Below are 18,422 nucleotides of genomic sequence, written 5' to 3'. Positions count from 1 at the left end.
AATTTTGCCTGCTTTTGTGTTGATGATTTCTTATACTTTGCTTTCAGATCACCTTAAAAACTGTTAAGCCATTTTAAACTAAGCTTTTTCTTACTGGTACTTAGACCATTATGATATTGTAGTTTAGATTTATCACCATTGGTGTCCAAAGACCCTAACTGCCAATAAATAACTCAAGAATGCTGCTATTTATACAATAGAAAAATTTTGTTTAAATAATTGTACAATTTGAGCCAGTCTTACAAGCTTTGTTTTACAAGCTCTGGCTTTTAAAAATTATCTGAAAGATATTCCCAACATGATGCATTATTTATACATATGATATGATTGTGAAAATCATAGGGACAAATTGGTTTTTTATTTAAGAAAACCAGCATTTTTAAGGTGATTTCCTTTTCTTTTCTTTGAGATTGATTTTTGATGTCATTTTCATATATTTATATTAAACACAATTTTGCAATATTGATTGAATATTATGTAAATCAATGAAATTCAATCCTCATTAGACCCATCATATTCTAAGTAAATATGAGAGGCAGTTATTTCACTAGTACAATATTAACACTATTATATCTTGATATTCAGACACTGGCAGACTTTCCAGATATCTTATTCCCATTGGATCACTTCACCTCTCTTCATTCTGATCCATACATTCTTCACAAATCCCACAACACCTGACCCAACCTTTCTGCATGTTGTATACAAATCTTTTGAAGTTTTACTTATATAACACTTCAGGTAATCTTTAATTAGATATTATAAGACATCAAAGTAAACACCTGGGAAGATGTTTTATCATAGTATGGAAATTAATTTGTAGTCTATGTGAATGTTTGTTAAATAATCTGGTTACAATACTGTGAATATCAATATTATTGTTAGATGTTTTAATGTCTATATAAGTAATTGCATTTATAAGAGGTGGATGAGGGATGAGGAGGGGTGGGGCTATTTGCATTTTTCTGTCAAACTTGAGAATATCAGTTGTATAACCTAAATGATAATTATCTGTAACACACAATTAAAAACCTACTTACACCTTGTATAAGAAAGCCAGATTTTGATTGGTTGATAGCCAGTGTATTTTTCGCATATTCTAATATTTTTTTCCTCATTTCAAACGAATTTGCCTGTTTTTCACCACTGCCGGTGAATTTGCCTCAAATGCCATTTTGGATATTCCTTTTTACCCTCTCAAGCATTTTCCCGCCAAAATTTTTCGGATATGACGTTACATAAAAAGCGAACTAACGCTATAAACTGGTTTGACCTAGCCAAATATTAAAGTGCCTGTCCCCCATACAAAACTGGTTTGACCCAGCCAAATATTAAAGTGCCTGTCCCTCATACAAAACTGGTTTGACCTAGCCAAATATTAAAGTGCATGTCCCCCATACAAAACTGGTTTGACCTAGCCAAATATTAAAGTGCCTGTCCCTCATACAAAACTGGTTTGACCTATCCAAATATTAAAGTGCCTGTCCCCCACACAAAACTTGTTTGACCCAGCCAAATATTAAAGTGCCTGTCCCTCATACAAAACTGGTTTGACCTAGCCAAATATTAAAGTGCCTGTCCACAATACAAAACTGATTTGACCTAGCCAAATATTAAAGTGCCTGTCCCCCATACAAAACTGGTTTGACCCAGCCAAATATTAGAGTGCCTGTCCCCCATACAAAACTGGTTTGACCTAGCCAAATATTAGAATGCCTGTCCCCCATACAAAACTGGTTTGACCCAGCCAAATACTAAAGTGCCTGTCCCCCATTCAAAACTGGTTTGACCCAGCCAAATTTAAAAGTGCCTGTCCCCATACAAAACTGGTTTGACCCAGCCAAATACTTAAGTGCCTGTCCCCTATACAAAACTGGTTTGACCCAGCCAAATTTAAAAGTGCCTGTCCCCATACAAAACTGGTTTGACCCAGCCAAATTTAAAAGTGCCTGTCCCCATACAAAACTGGTTTGACCCAGCCAAATTTTAAAGGGCCTGTCCCCCATACAAAACTGGTTTGACCCAGCCAAATTTAAAAGTGCCTGTCCCCATACAAAACTGGTTTGACCTAGCCAAATTTTAAAGGGCCTGTCCCCCATACAAAACTGGTTTGACCCAGCCAAATTTTAAAGTGCCTGTCCCCATGAAAGAAACCTCATCATAGGTTGTGGTTGTTATAACTTTTTGTATTAAAAGGAATTAGGTGTAAATGGCTAACCTTAGGCAGTAATAGTCAAATTTATGAAGAAAAGTATATTGTTATGCCCACATTGGATGAAGGAATGTATATTGTTATGCCCCTGTTGGATGAAGGAATGTATATGGTTATGCCCCTGTTGGATGAAGGAATGTATATGGTTATGCCCCTGTTGGATGAAGGAATGTATATTGTTATGGGATATAAAACTTTGCTTTTTCCCTAAATTCTTGTTGGTTTTGATGTTTTATCATAAAGGTACAGGCAAGGCTACCGTTGTACATGACAGTGAACCTTTGACCTCAAGGTCATCTTAATGGTTAACTAGTCAAGAGTCATGATATATTCAGGACTAAGTTTTATATGCCCGTTGTCGGGACGTATTATGGTACGTCTATACCGTTGTCCGTCGTCAACATGTGGGACAATAACTCAAAACTCAAATAACTAATTTGCATGAAACTTTGGTGAATTGTTTATATCTATTGACGTGAGCTCCGTTTTGATTTTTATAAATTTTAAATTTTACGTTTCCGAGTTATGGGGTTTTATTCATTATAAAAGGGGGATTTTCCAGTTTTGGACAATAACTCAAAAATGCTTTGAGCAGTTTTTGTGAAACTTTGGTAAATTGTTTTTATCTATTGACGTAAGCTCCTTTTCGATTTTTATAAATGTTAGATTTTAAGTTTCCGAGTTATGGGATTTTATTCATAAAAAAGGGGGGATTTTCCAGTTTTCAGACAATAACTCAAAAGTGCTTTGAGCAGTTTTCATTAAACTTTGGCTACTGTTTTATATCTATTAAAATAACGCCCCTTTAGTTTTTTTATAAATTTCTGATATGACATTGAGGAGTTATGGAACTTTATTCTTTGAAAAATCAACGGGCGTATCATGCATTCATGGAGCAGCTCTTTAGTTTTTATACCATAATGTAATACCCACTCTGCAGTATCCTCATTTTAAAATTGTCTGTTGATAACGAAAGAGAGGCGAAAGATACCAAAGGGACATTCAAAATCATAAGTAGAAAATAAACTGACAATACCATGGCTAAAAAAGAAAAAGACAAAGAGGCAAACAACAGTACACAAAACACAACATAGAAAACTATCGATACTATTGGTAATAAGGTATGCAACTCTTAGCAATACAAATAAATAGATGGAGACTTATTTTGATAACAAGCTTATAGCTGAATATAGATACTGTTCCTCTCTGACATTCAAACTGAATAGATTTGTATCAACCTTAGTCTCAATTTGATGAAAGTATAATAATAAGCATACTTGGTGGATCTCTTTTTACGAGAACCTCCGTTAAGATACCGCTCCAATGCAGCCTCAATAAGATAAAAGGTGTAATAATCCTTTCACTGACACAACCAGGTAGATTAAATCCTCTCTATCACAGCCTCATTTTGATAAAAGTAATTAGAAATACTGTACCTCTCTCTGACAGAACAGATGTATGATAACAGCCAGTAGTGGTTCCTTATCAACACGTGCTAATTAACATTAATTAATAGTACTTGACCACATTGTGAAGGATATGTATTGTGATTGACTGGTCAATGATAGAACAGCATATATACTTCAACATTACTTTCACTTATTGGATCTTTAAAATATATAAATATATTGATGATTAAAAAGAAAACTTAAGCAAGGGTTGTCAGAAGTATTGATTTTATGAGAAATTATGTGACATATTTTTGAAGTTTTGTCCTGGGTGAATTGAGTGTTTTATGGAATGTGTTATCAGCAGTTGGATAAGGAATCTGTGTTGAGAAGGATTTAAACTTTAGTTTGAATATTTGTCATGGTAAGTGAAAGTTTTGAACTCTTTATGGGACAAAAATATCTATTTTTTTTTTACATTTCAATATTTTGTAGTACAATGTATTAAAGAAAGAAAACCCTTGTTTTCATATTGAAAAAAATATGAAATATGACATCCCAGTCATATTAGTAAGGATAGCGGATTACCCTTGTATTTTATAGACTGAAAAGTTTTATTAGATTTTAAAAAATTCCTGTTCAAAAGTCAATTTTCTGTAGTCCCTATACCATAGTCCAGCACAACAAACATTGTTCCAGTATGATATAGTACAAAAATGCTATGCAAGGTAAAAATGATATTAAAGAAGTTGAAACTTGAAATTAAAATTGCCTGTGAATTGAACATTGGAATGTTAAGTTATTAGGAAGCTCTTCACAAATATTGAAGATTACAAGAATTCGTGACTTTTGTTGAATATTGAATGTTCAGGTACTTCATTGAGTCTAAATTTAGAATAACTATGATACATGTATATAAATTAAATTCATTTCTTATTAGTTGTATTAAAAGTTGTTCATTGAAGTTTATAAGTATGGAAACCTAATGTGGATGTATTCTCTCAGTTGAAAAATAGAGGTATTTTATATATGCACTTATCATATATTTTGTTCCACTTTCTGTGAATTGGGGTTGTTTTGTGAAAAAAAAGTCAATATCTTCATGAATTTTCAGTTTGTGTTAGATTATTTTTTTTTCATTTTAAAGAATGTTTATTAACATTTAAGAAACGAACAAGAATCTTTAATCTTGGCAGCATTGTATGTCAGCAATGAATTCTGTATAAGTTTTAACCTTTCAAATTTGCATTCATTCTGTAATTTTAACTGGATATTTAAATGGTTCAAAATTTGTTAAATACAGAAGTAAACACATGAGGAATGAAAAGCTCATTCATGCTAGCCTTATGAAATATTTTGTATCGTGAAAGTGAAGTGACTTTTAACAAATAATTCAGTTATTTTTAACATTTAATTTGTGGTTCTTTTTGTATTTTTTGACAAATTTTGAGTGTCATATGAATGGGGGATGGGGTTTGCCCCTCTCAGGCTATGATGTTAAAGAGTATTTCACTACAGTAGTTGTTATACTGCTACATGCATCAATCAAAATTAAGTAGTTAAATTTGTAGATTTTCCCAGGAGTTTTTGATTGAATCAGTCGTTTGATGACCCTTGATAGTCTTTGTCTGCTTTATGATGTTTTCTACAATGTAACGTTATACTCCCTAAATTCTCTCAATTAAATCATTGTTTATTTTCATTTATTTTGCACTTTTAGCTGTAATTTGAAACTATTAAAATTATACTAATTCAATAAAACAGATTATATTTTATGTAAAAGCTGAATCATTTGTTTTTACCTTCAGCTGTTATACTAGCTATCATAAGTTTTTGGTTGTTTCATAATATAAGCACACCATACATAGTTTTTATACGACCGCAAAAAAATTTTTGTGGTCGTATATTGGTATGACGTTGGCGTCGTCGTCGTCGTCGTCCGGCGTCGTCGTCCGAAGACACATTAGTTTTCGCACTCTAACTTTAGTTTAAGTGAATGGATCTCAATGAAATTTTACCATAAGATTCAATACCACAAAAGGAAGGTGGGGATTGATTTTGGGGGTTATGGTACTAACAGTTAAGGAATTAGGGGCCAAAAGGGGCCAAAAATAAGCATTTTTGTAACTTCCAGACATAACTTGTGTGTAAGTGTATGGATCTCTCTGACATTGTACCACAAGGTTCCATTTCACAAAGGGAATGCTGGGATTGATTTTGGGGGTAATTGCCTCCAAATTTTAGGAATTAGGGGCCAAAATTCAGGGGTCTCCTCCCGACCTCCCGTTGAAGAGGAAAAAATCCCGTGTATGAAATTTTTCATGAATGAAAAATTTCTGCCCAACATATCATCTCAGGCATCTGGTGTAACTGACATTACCTGAAGTTATATTTTACCTGTAAATCAATTAACATGCATAATTATATGGCTTCACTTGTCAGCTTGGGTGTCAAACATACTGGTAATCAACGATTTTTACCTCAGGCTAACTGCCGTTGTGTAACAAAAACTGTGTATTTATTGGGTTACTTCCCTTGATTTATCCTGTTTTAAGTTACTTTCCTTTTAATAATGAAAATTTTTAAAAGAATATAAATAAAATATAAATTGAACAAATAATCATAAAAGGATGGTTATTAAATGATTTTAAATGTCTTAGGACAAATAAAAAAATAATAATTTGAAAATTATTTGAGGATTCTATACTTCCTTTCAAGGCTTAAATTGAAATTTATATAATAACTATGACTCTAAGTTTACAGATAGAATGATTTTCTGAGTTTGCAAATAAAAAGTATTTGCAAGAGAAAAAAAAAAAATAAAAACTATTTGCAGATAGCTAAACAAATGTTCAGGTTGCAATGATTGTTTTATAGAATATGAAGTAAAAAGTTTAAAGAACATACTGGAAAAAAACAATGTTAGATTGAACATGTAGAATATAAAGATGGAGAAACTTTATAAGTACAAGGGTACTATAAACATAATAAATTGGATGGAAAGTTGAAGAAAACACACTTTAAAAGACCATTTTTACAGCACACGGTTACATTTACAACAAAATTAATGTCGATTAAAAACCTCCTGATCTGAGTCCTAATCTCCTGACCAAAATTTCCCAATCTCCTGATCTGAGTTTCACAGTCCATCGCATGTATGAATAGGTAAATTGAAAATTTTTAAGTTCTTAGACCACTTTCATTCTGTGTCAGAAACCTATGCTGTGTCAAATATTTAATTACAATCCAAATTCAGTGCTGTATCAAGCTTGAATGTTGTGTCCATACTTGCCCCAACTGTTCAGGGTTCGACCTCTGCGGTCGTATCAAGCTGCGCCCCAGCGGAGCATTTTATTCATTTATATTTTTTCACATTTTTCATGTTGTGGCCTTTTATATGTGTTTTGCTCATTATTGAAGTCCATATGGTGACTTATAATTGCTTAAATCCAAGTCTTTTGGACTCTGTTGGATAGTTGTCTCATTGGCAATTAAACCATGTCTTCTTAATATATACTGTATATTTTTATGTGCCTATCCCAAGTCAGCCTCTTTTTGTTAGTTATAATTTGTCATATCTTATTGAGTTTTGTTACTTGGAGTTTGCTGTCATATCTTAATGAGTTTTGTTACTTGGATTGCTGGTAATTTTTTGATAAATCTGTAAATTTAATCACAATTTTTTTCAACTGTGGGTAGTTGAGAGCTTGACACATTGTGTAGACAAGACTGTAAGTTGACCTCTTTATATCTTTTTGTTATTTTGTTGCTGTCTCATTGACGTTAACTATATTCTATAGTATAATTTTGTAGTATTGGAAATACTCAAAATATATCTCAATAATTCAGAACAGTATAAGTACTTCCAAATTATTATACTATTTTAGTACAAGTTTGAATTACCAGTTTTTTAATAGGTACAAACACTTTATTATACTTGTATAAGGAGTTAACTTAGGTGAGATATTCCAAATGTTTTTATTCCATAGAAAATACGTCTCCATAGTTCATCACTTCCACAACTATTTTTCTATATTCTAAAAGTTGTTTTTAATTTGATGCAAATTAAGTGCACATTTACTATAACAAGAGAAACTGGAAAACAGGCTCAGCTGAAAAACTATTAATATGATTAGAAAAATTGTTTACATTTCTGTCTTTCTTAAATAACCTAATCCTGTTTTCAAAATGTACCTATTCACTTAAAAAGATTAAACAGACAAGCCTTATCTGTTGTTTAAAGATTCAAATGTTGTAGAACTGATAAAATATTTGCTTTTGATTTCATCCATAGAAAACTTTAGTTCATGATCACTAGTAAACTTTTTCCAGGTTTTATATTAAATTCTGTATAATTGAGAAGTTTGATGATTAAGTTTTTCAAATGAAAGTACATAAATCTAGGTGTTTTATAGTTTCTTTTGATTAATTTTGTTGGTGGTGGTATTTTAATTAAATCAGTTTTAGACAAAAATTAGATTAAGAGTGCTCAAAAGAGTTCAGCGGTTTATAACATGCTTCAGAAAATAAAAAGAAAATTGGGGCAACTATAAACTTGCTACATAATAAAATAGGTTACCGGTAATTGACTGCACATTCATATATAAAAATACATTTTCTGAGTTATCTCCCCTAGTATAACAAAGTTTTAAATTTTGAATCAAAGAAAAAATTTTGTTTAAAGCTCTTAGACTTTGTATTTGTTTTGGCTTTCCAACTGTTTAGATTCCAGTGCCACTCAGATGAATCTCCCTCCCCCTTTTATGGCTTAGTTGTTTTTTTAAATGAATGAAAAACAAATTATTCTGTATTTATAAATACAGTTGATTAATAATATTAATCACATAGTTTTCATAATTTAGATGAAAAGTCTTACAAATGAAATTCATTCCTGTCTCATATTTTGGACATTACGATTTGAACACGTCACAATTTGTTTTCATGTGATCTCGAATAGTTTAGAAATGTAAACATTTCGCAAACCGTGGTATTGTCGGCTACTTCTGTGTGACTTTGCCTGCATGACAGGTTTTTTTAAGTGATTCTAATGACCGATCTCATCTCCGTTATTTATTTTCAAATTACAAGAACTTGTCTGCACCTCTTTTCTGTTCCTTTTTCTCGCAGAAACTGCCTGGTAGACAAAAATTAGATTCAGGTGTCAAACGTTAAAAAGCTTCTGAATGCTAAATGGAAAGTAAACAGTGATAGTTTTACTTATACTCAATTAACTTTTTGAACAAAATCCGGCATAAAGATTAAAAAAATTATTTTAATGAAAATCGTAGCTACTATCCGTTTAAAGATTTTGACCAATTGTATTGAGCTATTTTACAATCCAAGATAGTGAAGGGTTCCTAACCTTTATCCAGATCAATCCACTTTGCAGAACCTATATTATAGATTTATTGTTACTGATTATGCATGAAATATGTGTCACTGGACATATCAATCAGTCATAAATGGGCCTTTTATAGCTTACTTTGCGGTATGGATTTTGCTCATTGTTGAAGGCAGTACGATGAACTATAATTGTAAACTTCTTCATCATTTGGTTTTTGTGGAGAATTGTCTCATTGGCAATCATACCACATCTTCTTTTTTTTTATATTAGAACTATTACTGAAACTTGAAAATATTTATTGCATATTTGTTTGAAGACACAGTAAACTTTCATTTAGATTTTCTGCAAATGCCTATGTAAACAAAAGACCATGGCTACTTGTATCACAATTGACAAATCAATACCTAAATGTTTGACTTACTGGCTTGTTAAAATATGATTTATCTACAAAGACTGGCTGTGATCAACATAGTAAACTAATTATCCATTATTGTGTATTGATATAACTATTGTTTTCAAAGTGGCAGTGTTAACATGGTTAATCAGCTGATTGCTTTATTAGTAAACATATGGACTGTTATATCATTCTACTGTTTGGAAATTATTAGTACAGAGGAAAAGTTTCATTTTTAATGTCAGGTGGGAGATCTATTGGTGAGATTTACAGGTTACATGTAATTTGAGTGTAGAATATTGGAAATTAATAGCAGTCACAAAATGCCCTTTTATATAAACCAAGGATTTATGATAATACCATTGTTGTGATTTGCAATGAAATGTGCATGCTGCATAAATAAACATCATTGTTAAGATTCGTTGTACAGATTACAATTTTATTGAACACCGTAAAACTTTTAAATATGACTGCAGCAGTTTATACTGATCCATTTCTCATCATACATGCTCATTATTTTAACATTGTTCTTATGGAAAACTAAAAGTTCACAAAAACTGATACATGTAACTCTTTTATACAATTGGAGTCTCAAAATACATATCTAAAGTGAAATATGCATTATTGCAGATTATGATTGTTATTGACATTCCAATGTAAGGATATCAACCAGTTATTACATATACATTGCATATGTAGAGGAGTTTAAGTAAAGTCAAGCATATATGGTACACATTTTATGCATTGTGATGTATGGTGTTATTTTATAAGCTCTGAAAGGCAGGTTCCATTATAAAAGTAGTATTACGCTTGCATGGGGATGTTTTAGTACAACAGTTGTCATATGTTATCGGAATAGATTAATATTAATATTGGAGGAAACTGTTTTGAGGATTTAATAACTAGGACTATATGAATTTCTGTTTATATTTTCAGTGAGGTTTTACCAACAAAGAAACATGAAGTTGCGACATGGACCTAAGATTCCAAGTGATATTGTGGACCATAGATACCAAGTGAGGATATGACATGGACCTAAGATAACGATGATGAGTCTAGGCAACTTACCAAGATATTATAATGGATTTCCTAATGTGAGTAGGGCATGAAAATTAAAAGGGACTGAATTCAAACATTGTTTGATATGATGGAAACATAGCCTAGGCTTATTATACCTCCCACAAACAAAGTTTTGGTATATATATATGAATCACCCTGGCCCTCCTTTTGTCTGTTCATCTGTTTGTCCATCAGTGTGTCTTTTCATCCCTCTGTCTGTTGGTCAAAAAAATTGGTCAAGGTAATTTTAGATACCATGAATTTTTTGGTCAAAAAACTTAAAACTGTGTACACATGTTTACAATGAAGTAATTTACTGTTAACAAATATTTTAATCTAAATTGATGAATTCTGAGGTGTTGATCATGGAACTGCAATAGAGGGAAGAGGGGGGAGTCTGTTTAGTAATAACTATTGAACATTTACTGTTAGATTAGATGTTTTTAATTATCTAATATCTCCAAGTATGCTAACATTATAATCTTGAGAATTAGAGTAAACAGATTTCAAATAACTAGGTATGCATATAATCAATTTGTAATATAAACATTATTTCAATATATGAAGTGTAATGCCACAAGAGTTATTGCCCTTGGGCTATCCTGTGTTTATATAACATTAAGAAAAAAACTTATAGGATGTTATATGTATAAAATAAGTTTACATAATACATAAACAGTTTGTCTTATAAAAAAAGAAATGATTTATTGCTTCATAAAAAGTGAAACCATCTGTAAAAAGGGTTTCTATGTTAATTATAACATTAATCATATGTTTATTGAAGTATAGAACAGTTGGCACACATCATCCCACTTATCATTCAGGAACCGAACTAAAAAACTAGATAACAGTTTTACCAGTCTGGCTATCAATTATTGATATAATTATCTTATTAATGAAAATAGAAAATATCAATTTATTCATAGATAAAAAACTAATACTGATACACCAATCTTTCATCTGAGGAAATTACAATTGGGAAATTGGGTATGGAGTGGCTGTGCATGAAAAATGTTCCCAAGTTATACAGGGAAATAACTATATATATATATATATATAGAGAGCAGTTATTTTATTGCTGATCTTCATCTTGGGAGTTACTAAAGGGTATTAGCAATGAACCTACATAGAACGTCAAGATGGTTTTAATTAAAATGATTAATATTACTTTATTATATTGATTTACTATAACTATAATCATGACAAATACTTGGTTGAGGAACTCATAATGAAGCTTCTTTGAGTAATTGACTGTCACATAGCAGAAATTACCACCTCTGTGGACTTGTGATAGCGGTTCTGGTCTTATATGTGGGAGCTTTTGGTTTTCAAACTTAAGCCCTGGTCAAACTAAAGACTCATATGGGTAAATTTGTATTATCTTCTTCCAAGCCAAACCTGCAGAATTTTTAATGTAAGTGCAAAGACCAATATGCTCCGAGTCGGAATGATTTATTAAGAGTAGGGTATTCCTGTGGACTGTTACCATATTAGTTAGCGTATTAAAGTTATTGCTCATTGTATACTTTTTATGATATAATCATTGTTCTGAATGTGTATGTGATAAAGTATGGTTTTTGCTCATTGGCAGTACAGTGACCTATAGTGTTTAACTTCTACGTCATTTGATCTATGGTGGTGGAAAGTTGTCTCATTGGCAATCATACCACATCTTATTTGTTTATGTGATATTTGCTGCTGGATATCAACCATCCATAAACCAATCTAAAGTTGTATTAGTGTAATGGAAATGTAAGCTGAACTTATATCCACTTAATCTTTTTACTGTATTCAACTTATTGAGTACCGTTTCCAAAGTTTAATGAAGTCATAAGGTATTTTTTTGTACATACTATTTACATCCTGGTATTTTTAGTGATCATGTGACTAGTTATGGTATAGATTCCCTGATAGTTCATTTGAATAGACAGTTGAAATAAACTTGGTTAACACATGAATGGCTTCTATTGTAAGTTTTACTAACTCTGATGATTTTGTTGCAGTGTAGACAGGAAGACGTAAGACTTAGTGATCCTGACAGCACAGTTAAAGTACATGCTGATAAACCACACTTGGTCAGTTTGGGAAGTGGTAGACTGTCAACAGCAGTCACTATTATACCACTACATAATGGTAAGAAAACTTCATGCAATCATAAGACAGGTTAACACAGCAAAAAAGGGCAATATGGGTTTAACAATAAGACAGTAAAAACATGATATTGTAATTTATCTTAAAAAAACATTTGAAGTATATAAAATATTTTTAATAATTGTAACATTAGTATCTATATGAATAAAAACTTCACTACTAAATTGAGAGAAATATGAGTATATCATTAAGGGCTTTTGTGAAAGGAAAGTATCCAGTTATTCAATCAGTTAACCAATATGGCTACCATTACTATCAACAGATTTATTACTGTGCTTATACAATAGGTTTTGCCATTTCACAATACAAATTGTTTAAAAAAAATATTCCAAGTTGCACTTTAAATTTTTCTCTTCAAACTGATCAAAAAACGTCAGCCCATCCCTAAAGTGAAAGGTTATTAGTATGATACAAGTGGAAAGTGAAAAAATGAAAAATAATCTTACCATTAACATTGATTAAAGTCCAGTGGTTGATTTTTTTTTTCATGAAAAAAATAGCCCCTAGTTCTCAGAAACACTGGTTTAAAAAAAAAATGACTTGGATATGAAAACATTAATCATAATGACTATTTATAAACATTTATTAATTGCTGAATTTTTTGTTTCCGCTCTCTAACTTAAGTTTGTCTCAACCAAATGTTATGAAACTTGTACAAAATGCTTATTACCATTAAACACAGATCAAGTTTGAATTGGTGTGGTTACTTTTACAGTTCTTTAGTTATGTCCCTTTATACAGTTATATGCAAGCCGGGGCATTATCTGTGTCCCATAGACACATTCTACATTTATTATACTTTGAGCCAAACAGTTTTTCCACTTGCTCCTAAATGCCTTGACTTGGCAGAGGAGCAGCAATCACTGATTTTAAAGTTTGTGATTTGACCTTGCCAGGAATCAAACCCATTCTGACAAGAGACCACCCATACAGCAAGGTCTCTTTTTCTGGGCCTATTTTTTATGCAGTTCTATTTTTTTTCTTCCAGGAAGAACAGATATAGGTACAGTTGATGCTGAGGTACTTCCTGACCTGATTATACAAGGGACAGGTGTAGAGGATGACCATTGTTACATAGACAATATACATGGTGTTGTGACATTTCATCCATTGGCTAAACTCTGCTTCATAGATACACGTCTTGTCTCTGAACCCACCAGACTTACTCAGGGTATGTTATTTATTAGATATATTGATAGTGGCATCCAGTGGCTAAACTCTGCTTCATAGATACAGGTCTTGTCTCTGAACCCACCAGACTTACTCAGGGTATGTTATTTATTAGATATATTGATAGTGGCATCCAGTGGAAAATGCTGTCTAATAGATCAGCTTCTGGTTACAATCCACTAGGTTTATCGATAGTATGTAAGATATCATAAACATTGCAGTCACATGTAACTATACTGTGGCTGAACTCTACCTTCATCAGAATAATTCTTTGCATGGATATTGCTAGTTGTACCTACAAAAGATGGGAGTAATTATTTTGGTCTCCTCTGTAGCAGACTTTGATACACAATATGGATGCAGTAGCCATAGCTTTTTGTATATATCTTCATATTTCAAAAGGTAGAACATCTTGACCACATTTCATTGCTCATTGGTCGACTAAGTTTTGTGGTTACAACAGGTATATGTAAGTTAAAGGTCAACTGTATTTGTTGTATGGAATCGTTGTATAGTAAATGTCTGTTTGACAGGGTTCATCTGACTAGGTCACCTTGACCTCATTTTTATGGATCATTGGTAATGATTAGTGATGGTGATACCTATAGTAAAATCTTGATTTCTAAGACTTTCAACATTAAATTTCAATCCTAATCAGTAAAGCAGGAGAGACATTTCAGTGTGTCCATTCTGTTTCTTTAAATCTTGCATTTAGACTGGTTCTAACCAATTTGATAAATTTTCTTTAAACTGGATTTTTATTAAATTGTCACATGTGATTTACTGCCAAATCTATTCAGAATATTATACTTGATATTTTTCAATGAACTCCCAAGGTGGCAGGTTGGATTTTACCATGTTGGAGCTACCTAATTATGATATTAGTCCATTAGTGATGGATAAATTTTGAAATTTTGAAAATATTAGCTAGCATTGCATTTTGAATTTTGAAAATTAAACAATCTGGAGTGAAAGAATGCCATAATGGATGGGGTATTGTGGTAGAATCTATCTCTGGTCACTGTACATTTAATATCACATATATCATAGTGGTAGCAATAATCACTTTATCTCTTTATTTTGCCAAGATTTTTGCATTACAAAAGTAATTGTAAAACAGTTGATTTATGACTTTTTCCTGTCTGAAGTTCATCATTTCATACTCATATTCCAACTGGAAAAATAATAGGTAGAAAGTAATGAACATATTTCCATGAGATAAAACCGTTTGTTGTTTGGAGTTATCTCCCTTAGTTCATCTTTACCATAAATTGCCATCAAGTTTTTAAGATTTGAGCAGTCAGTACAGTAAACATGTCTGTTAAGTTTATAGAATCACTTACAAAAAACGTTAAATCTTTGATGTATGAGTATAATAGTTTACAATGTTGGAAGGCCTTTTATGTGGAATCTTGGACGTCTTTCAACAATTCTAGTTTCATTTTACACATGGCTAAGATGAATTCAAATAAGTTTTTATTTGTTATGTCTATCAGAGACTCATCATTTATCGTGCTGCTCTGATCATCTAATTAATTACAACAGTTGTATACTTAATCAATAGATTCAGTGTATTGGTCTGATGATCAAAACTACCAGACAGTCCTTTACATGGTATTCCACAAAAAATCATCTTGTAGATTTGGAATGTTTTCTTTTTAATTGGAAAGCAAATAAGTTTGCAGGGTCGTGTATTTCTTGAAAATATTTTCATGGTAAACAGACATTTATTTTGTGAGCAACATAAGATTCATTGATTTTTTTATTTTGTGAATAAATTTTCAACATGGCTAAAAGAGGACAAAGTGAAATTTGAAAATTAAAATTGGTTCAAGTCTAAAATACATGCTATACCAAGTCAGTCCCCCCAAAGTTGCCAGTTTTGAACAGACACAACTCTGATTATTTGTCGGATCCTCCTCAAAATTTACGAAGATTTTCTGTTTATCAAAAGTCCTCAGAAGAATTTGATAATGAGAAAATCTAGAATGGGGGACATATTTATTAAGGTGGGGCCCGTCCAAGCATGGGATATGTGTGTTTGCTCATTAGGGTATTTTATACGACTGCAAAAATTTGCGGCTGTATAATGGTATGGCAATGGCGTCGTCATCTGAAGACATTTGGTTTCCAGACAATAGCTTGATTGTAAGTTTATGGATCTCTATGAAATTGTACCACAAGGTTCCATATGACAACAGGAAGGTCAGGATTGATTTTGAGGGTTATGGCACTAACGGTTTTAGAATTTTGGGCCAAAAAGGAGCCAAAAGCTAACATTTTTCAGGTTTCCAGACAAAAACTTGTGTATAAATGTATGGATTTGTATGAAATTGTACCACAAGGTTCCATACCACAAAAGGAAGGTTGGATTGAATTTGGGGATTATGGCCGTATCCTTTTAGGAATTAACGACCACAGTTAAAGGGGTAAAACACAAGCAATTTTTGTTGAACCTGTGACTTTTGTAGCAGAAAGTTCGACATTGGGATAGTGATCCAGCGGCTATTATGGCGGCGGCGTTTGCTAACTTCTTAAAAGCTTTATATTTTCCAAGTTGGAAGACCTGGATGCTTGATACTTTGTATATAGATGCCTTATGTTATGAAGTTTCCATCTGTCATATGTCCATTGTCCTTGACCTCATTTTCATGGTTCAGTGACTATTTGAAAGAAAAGTTAAGATTTTTTGTAATGTTAATTTCTCTCTTATTAAGAGTAATAGGATAACTATATTTAATATGCAAGGTCCTCATGCCCGTCAGACAGTTTTCATCTGACCTTGACCTCATTTCTTGGATCAGTGAACAAGGTTAAGTTTTCGTGGTCAAGTCCATATATCAGATACTATAAGCAATAGGTCTTCTATATTTGGTGTATGGAATGATTGTAAGGTGTACATGTCCAACTGGCAGGTGTCATGTGACCTTGACCTCATTTTCATGGTTCAGTGGTTAAAGTTAAGTTTTTGTGTTTTGGTCTTTTTTTCTAATACTATATGCAATTGGTCAACTATATTTGGTGTAAGGAAATATTTTTCAATGTACGGTACATTTCAGTCTGGCGGGTTTTTTTTTACCTTGACCTCATTTTCACGGTGCATTGATCAGTGTTTAGTTTTTTATACGACCGCAAAAATTGAAAATTTTTTGGTCGTATATTGGTATGACGTTGGCATCGTCGTCGTCGTCGTCGTCGTCCGGCGTCGTCCGAAGACACATTGGTTTTCGCACTCTAACTTTAGTTTAAGTGAATGGATCTCCATGAAATTTTACCATAAGGTTCAATACCACGAAAGGAAGGTGGGGATTGATTTTGGGGGTTATGGTACCAACAGTTAAGGAATTAGGGGCCAAAAAGGGGCCAAAAATAAGCATTTTTGTAACTTCCAGACAATAACTTGTGTGTAAGTGTATGGATCTCTCTGACATTGTACCACAAGGTTCCATATCACAAAGGGAAGGCTGGAATTGAGTTTGGGGGTAATTGCCCGAAACGTTTAGGAATTGGGGGCCAAAAAGGGGCCAAAAATAAGCATTTTTCTAGTTTCCAGACAATTACTTGTGTTCAAGTGTATGGATCTCTCTGAAATTGTACTGCAAGGTACCATACCACAAAGGGAAGGCTGGGATTGAGTTTGGGGGTGATGAATCATAAGGGGGTTCAAAAAATTTGGGGGGGGGGGATTTTTTTTTTAATTTTTTAAAATTTTTTTCCTTTTTTTTTTCTTTTAAAATTTTCCATTTTAAGTTGATTATTTCTGATTAATATTTAAAAGCAAATAATAATGATATGGTAGGAGATACACACCAAACAGGATGTGTAAATTATTATATAATAAGTATTGTGCAATAGCAAGAAATTTCAATTGCACAGTATTGCACAATTGCAAGAAATCTTCAATTGCACAGTATTGCGCAATAGCAAGAAATCTTCAATTGCACAGTATTGCGCAATAGCAAGAAATATCCAATAGCACAATATTGCGCAATAGCAAGAAATTGTCAATTGTACAGTATTGCACAATAGCAAGAAATATTCAATTGCACAGTATTGTGCAAAAGAAGATACTTCGTATAAATTGCTTATTTCTTGATCAATTTCAATGGGGTTTTATTCTTGAATTCTTGGGGTTCTTTAATATGCTGAATCTAACCATGTATTAAGTTTTTGGATTTTGGGCCCCGTTTTTAAATTGGTCCACATTGAGGTCCAAAGGGTCCAAAATTTAACTTTGTTTGATTTCATCAAAAATTGAATTATTGGGGTTCTTTGATATGCCGAATCTAACCGTGTATTTAGATTCTAAATTTTTGGTTCCGTTTTCAAATTGGTCTACATTAAGGTCAAAAGGGTCCAAAATTAAACTTAGTTTGATTTTAACAAAAATTGAATTTTTAGGGTACTTTGATATGCTGAATCTAAACATGTATTTAGATTTTTGATTATGGGCCCAGTTTTCAAGTTGGTTCAAATCGGGGTCCAAAATTAAACTTTGTTTGATTTCAACAAAAATTGAATATATGGGGTTCTTTGATATGCTGAATCTAACCATGTATTTAGATTTTTGATTTTTGGGCCCCGTTATCAACTTTGTCCACATTGAGGTCAAAAGGGTCCAAAATTAAACTTTGTTTGATTTCATCAAAAATTGAATTCTTGGGGTTCTTTGATATGCTGAATCTAACCATGTATTTAGATTTT

The 18,422-nt window shown here is 32.3% G+C and overlaps 1 protein-coding gene across 6 annotated transcripts in view; it reads left to right on the top strand.

Moving 5' to 3' along the window:
* Positions 1-3,931: 3,931 nt before the first annotated feature.
* The window catches only part of LOC127700884 (pleckstrin homology-like domain family B member 2), a 142,529-nt gene continuing 128,038 nt past the window's right edge, over positions 3,932-18,422 (top strand). For 2 of the 6 annotated variants that reach the window (XM_052204588.1, XM_052204586.1), the window contains exons 1-4: positions 3,934-4,024; positions 10,275-10,432; positions 12,401-12,530; positions 13,537-13,719. In XM_052204588.1, the coding sequence (XP_052060548.1) occupies positions 10,385-10,432; positions 12,401-12,530; positions 13,537-13,719 (361 nt within the window). In that variant the 5' untranslated portion in view covers positions 3,934-4,024; positions 10,275-10,384. Of the gene's footprint in view, positions 4,025-10,274; positions 10,433-12,400; positions 12,531-13,536; positions 13,818-18,422 lie in introns of those variants that run through there. The other 4 variants (XM_052204590.1, XM_052204587.1, XM_052204589.1 and 1 more) reach the window with 3 other exon arrangements.

Source organism: Mytilus californianus, unplaced genomic scaffold, assembly GCF_021869535.1.
Source record: "Mytilus californianus isolate M0D057914Y unplaced genomic scaffold, xbMytCali1.0.p SCAF_5, whole genome shotgun sequence".
Lineage (NCBI taxonomy): Eukaryota > Metazoa > Mollusca > Bivalvia > Mytilida > Mytilidae > Mytilus > Mytilus californianus.
The sequence above is the reverse complement of the archived record's forward strand: the minus strand, read 5'-3'. Positions and strand labels throughout refer to the sequence as shown.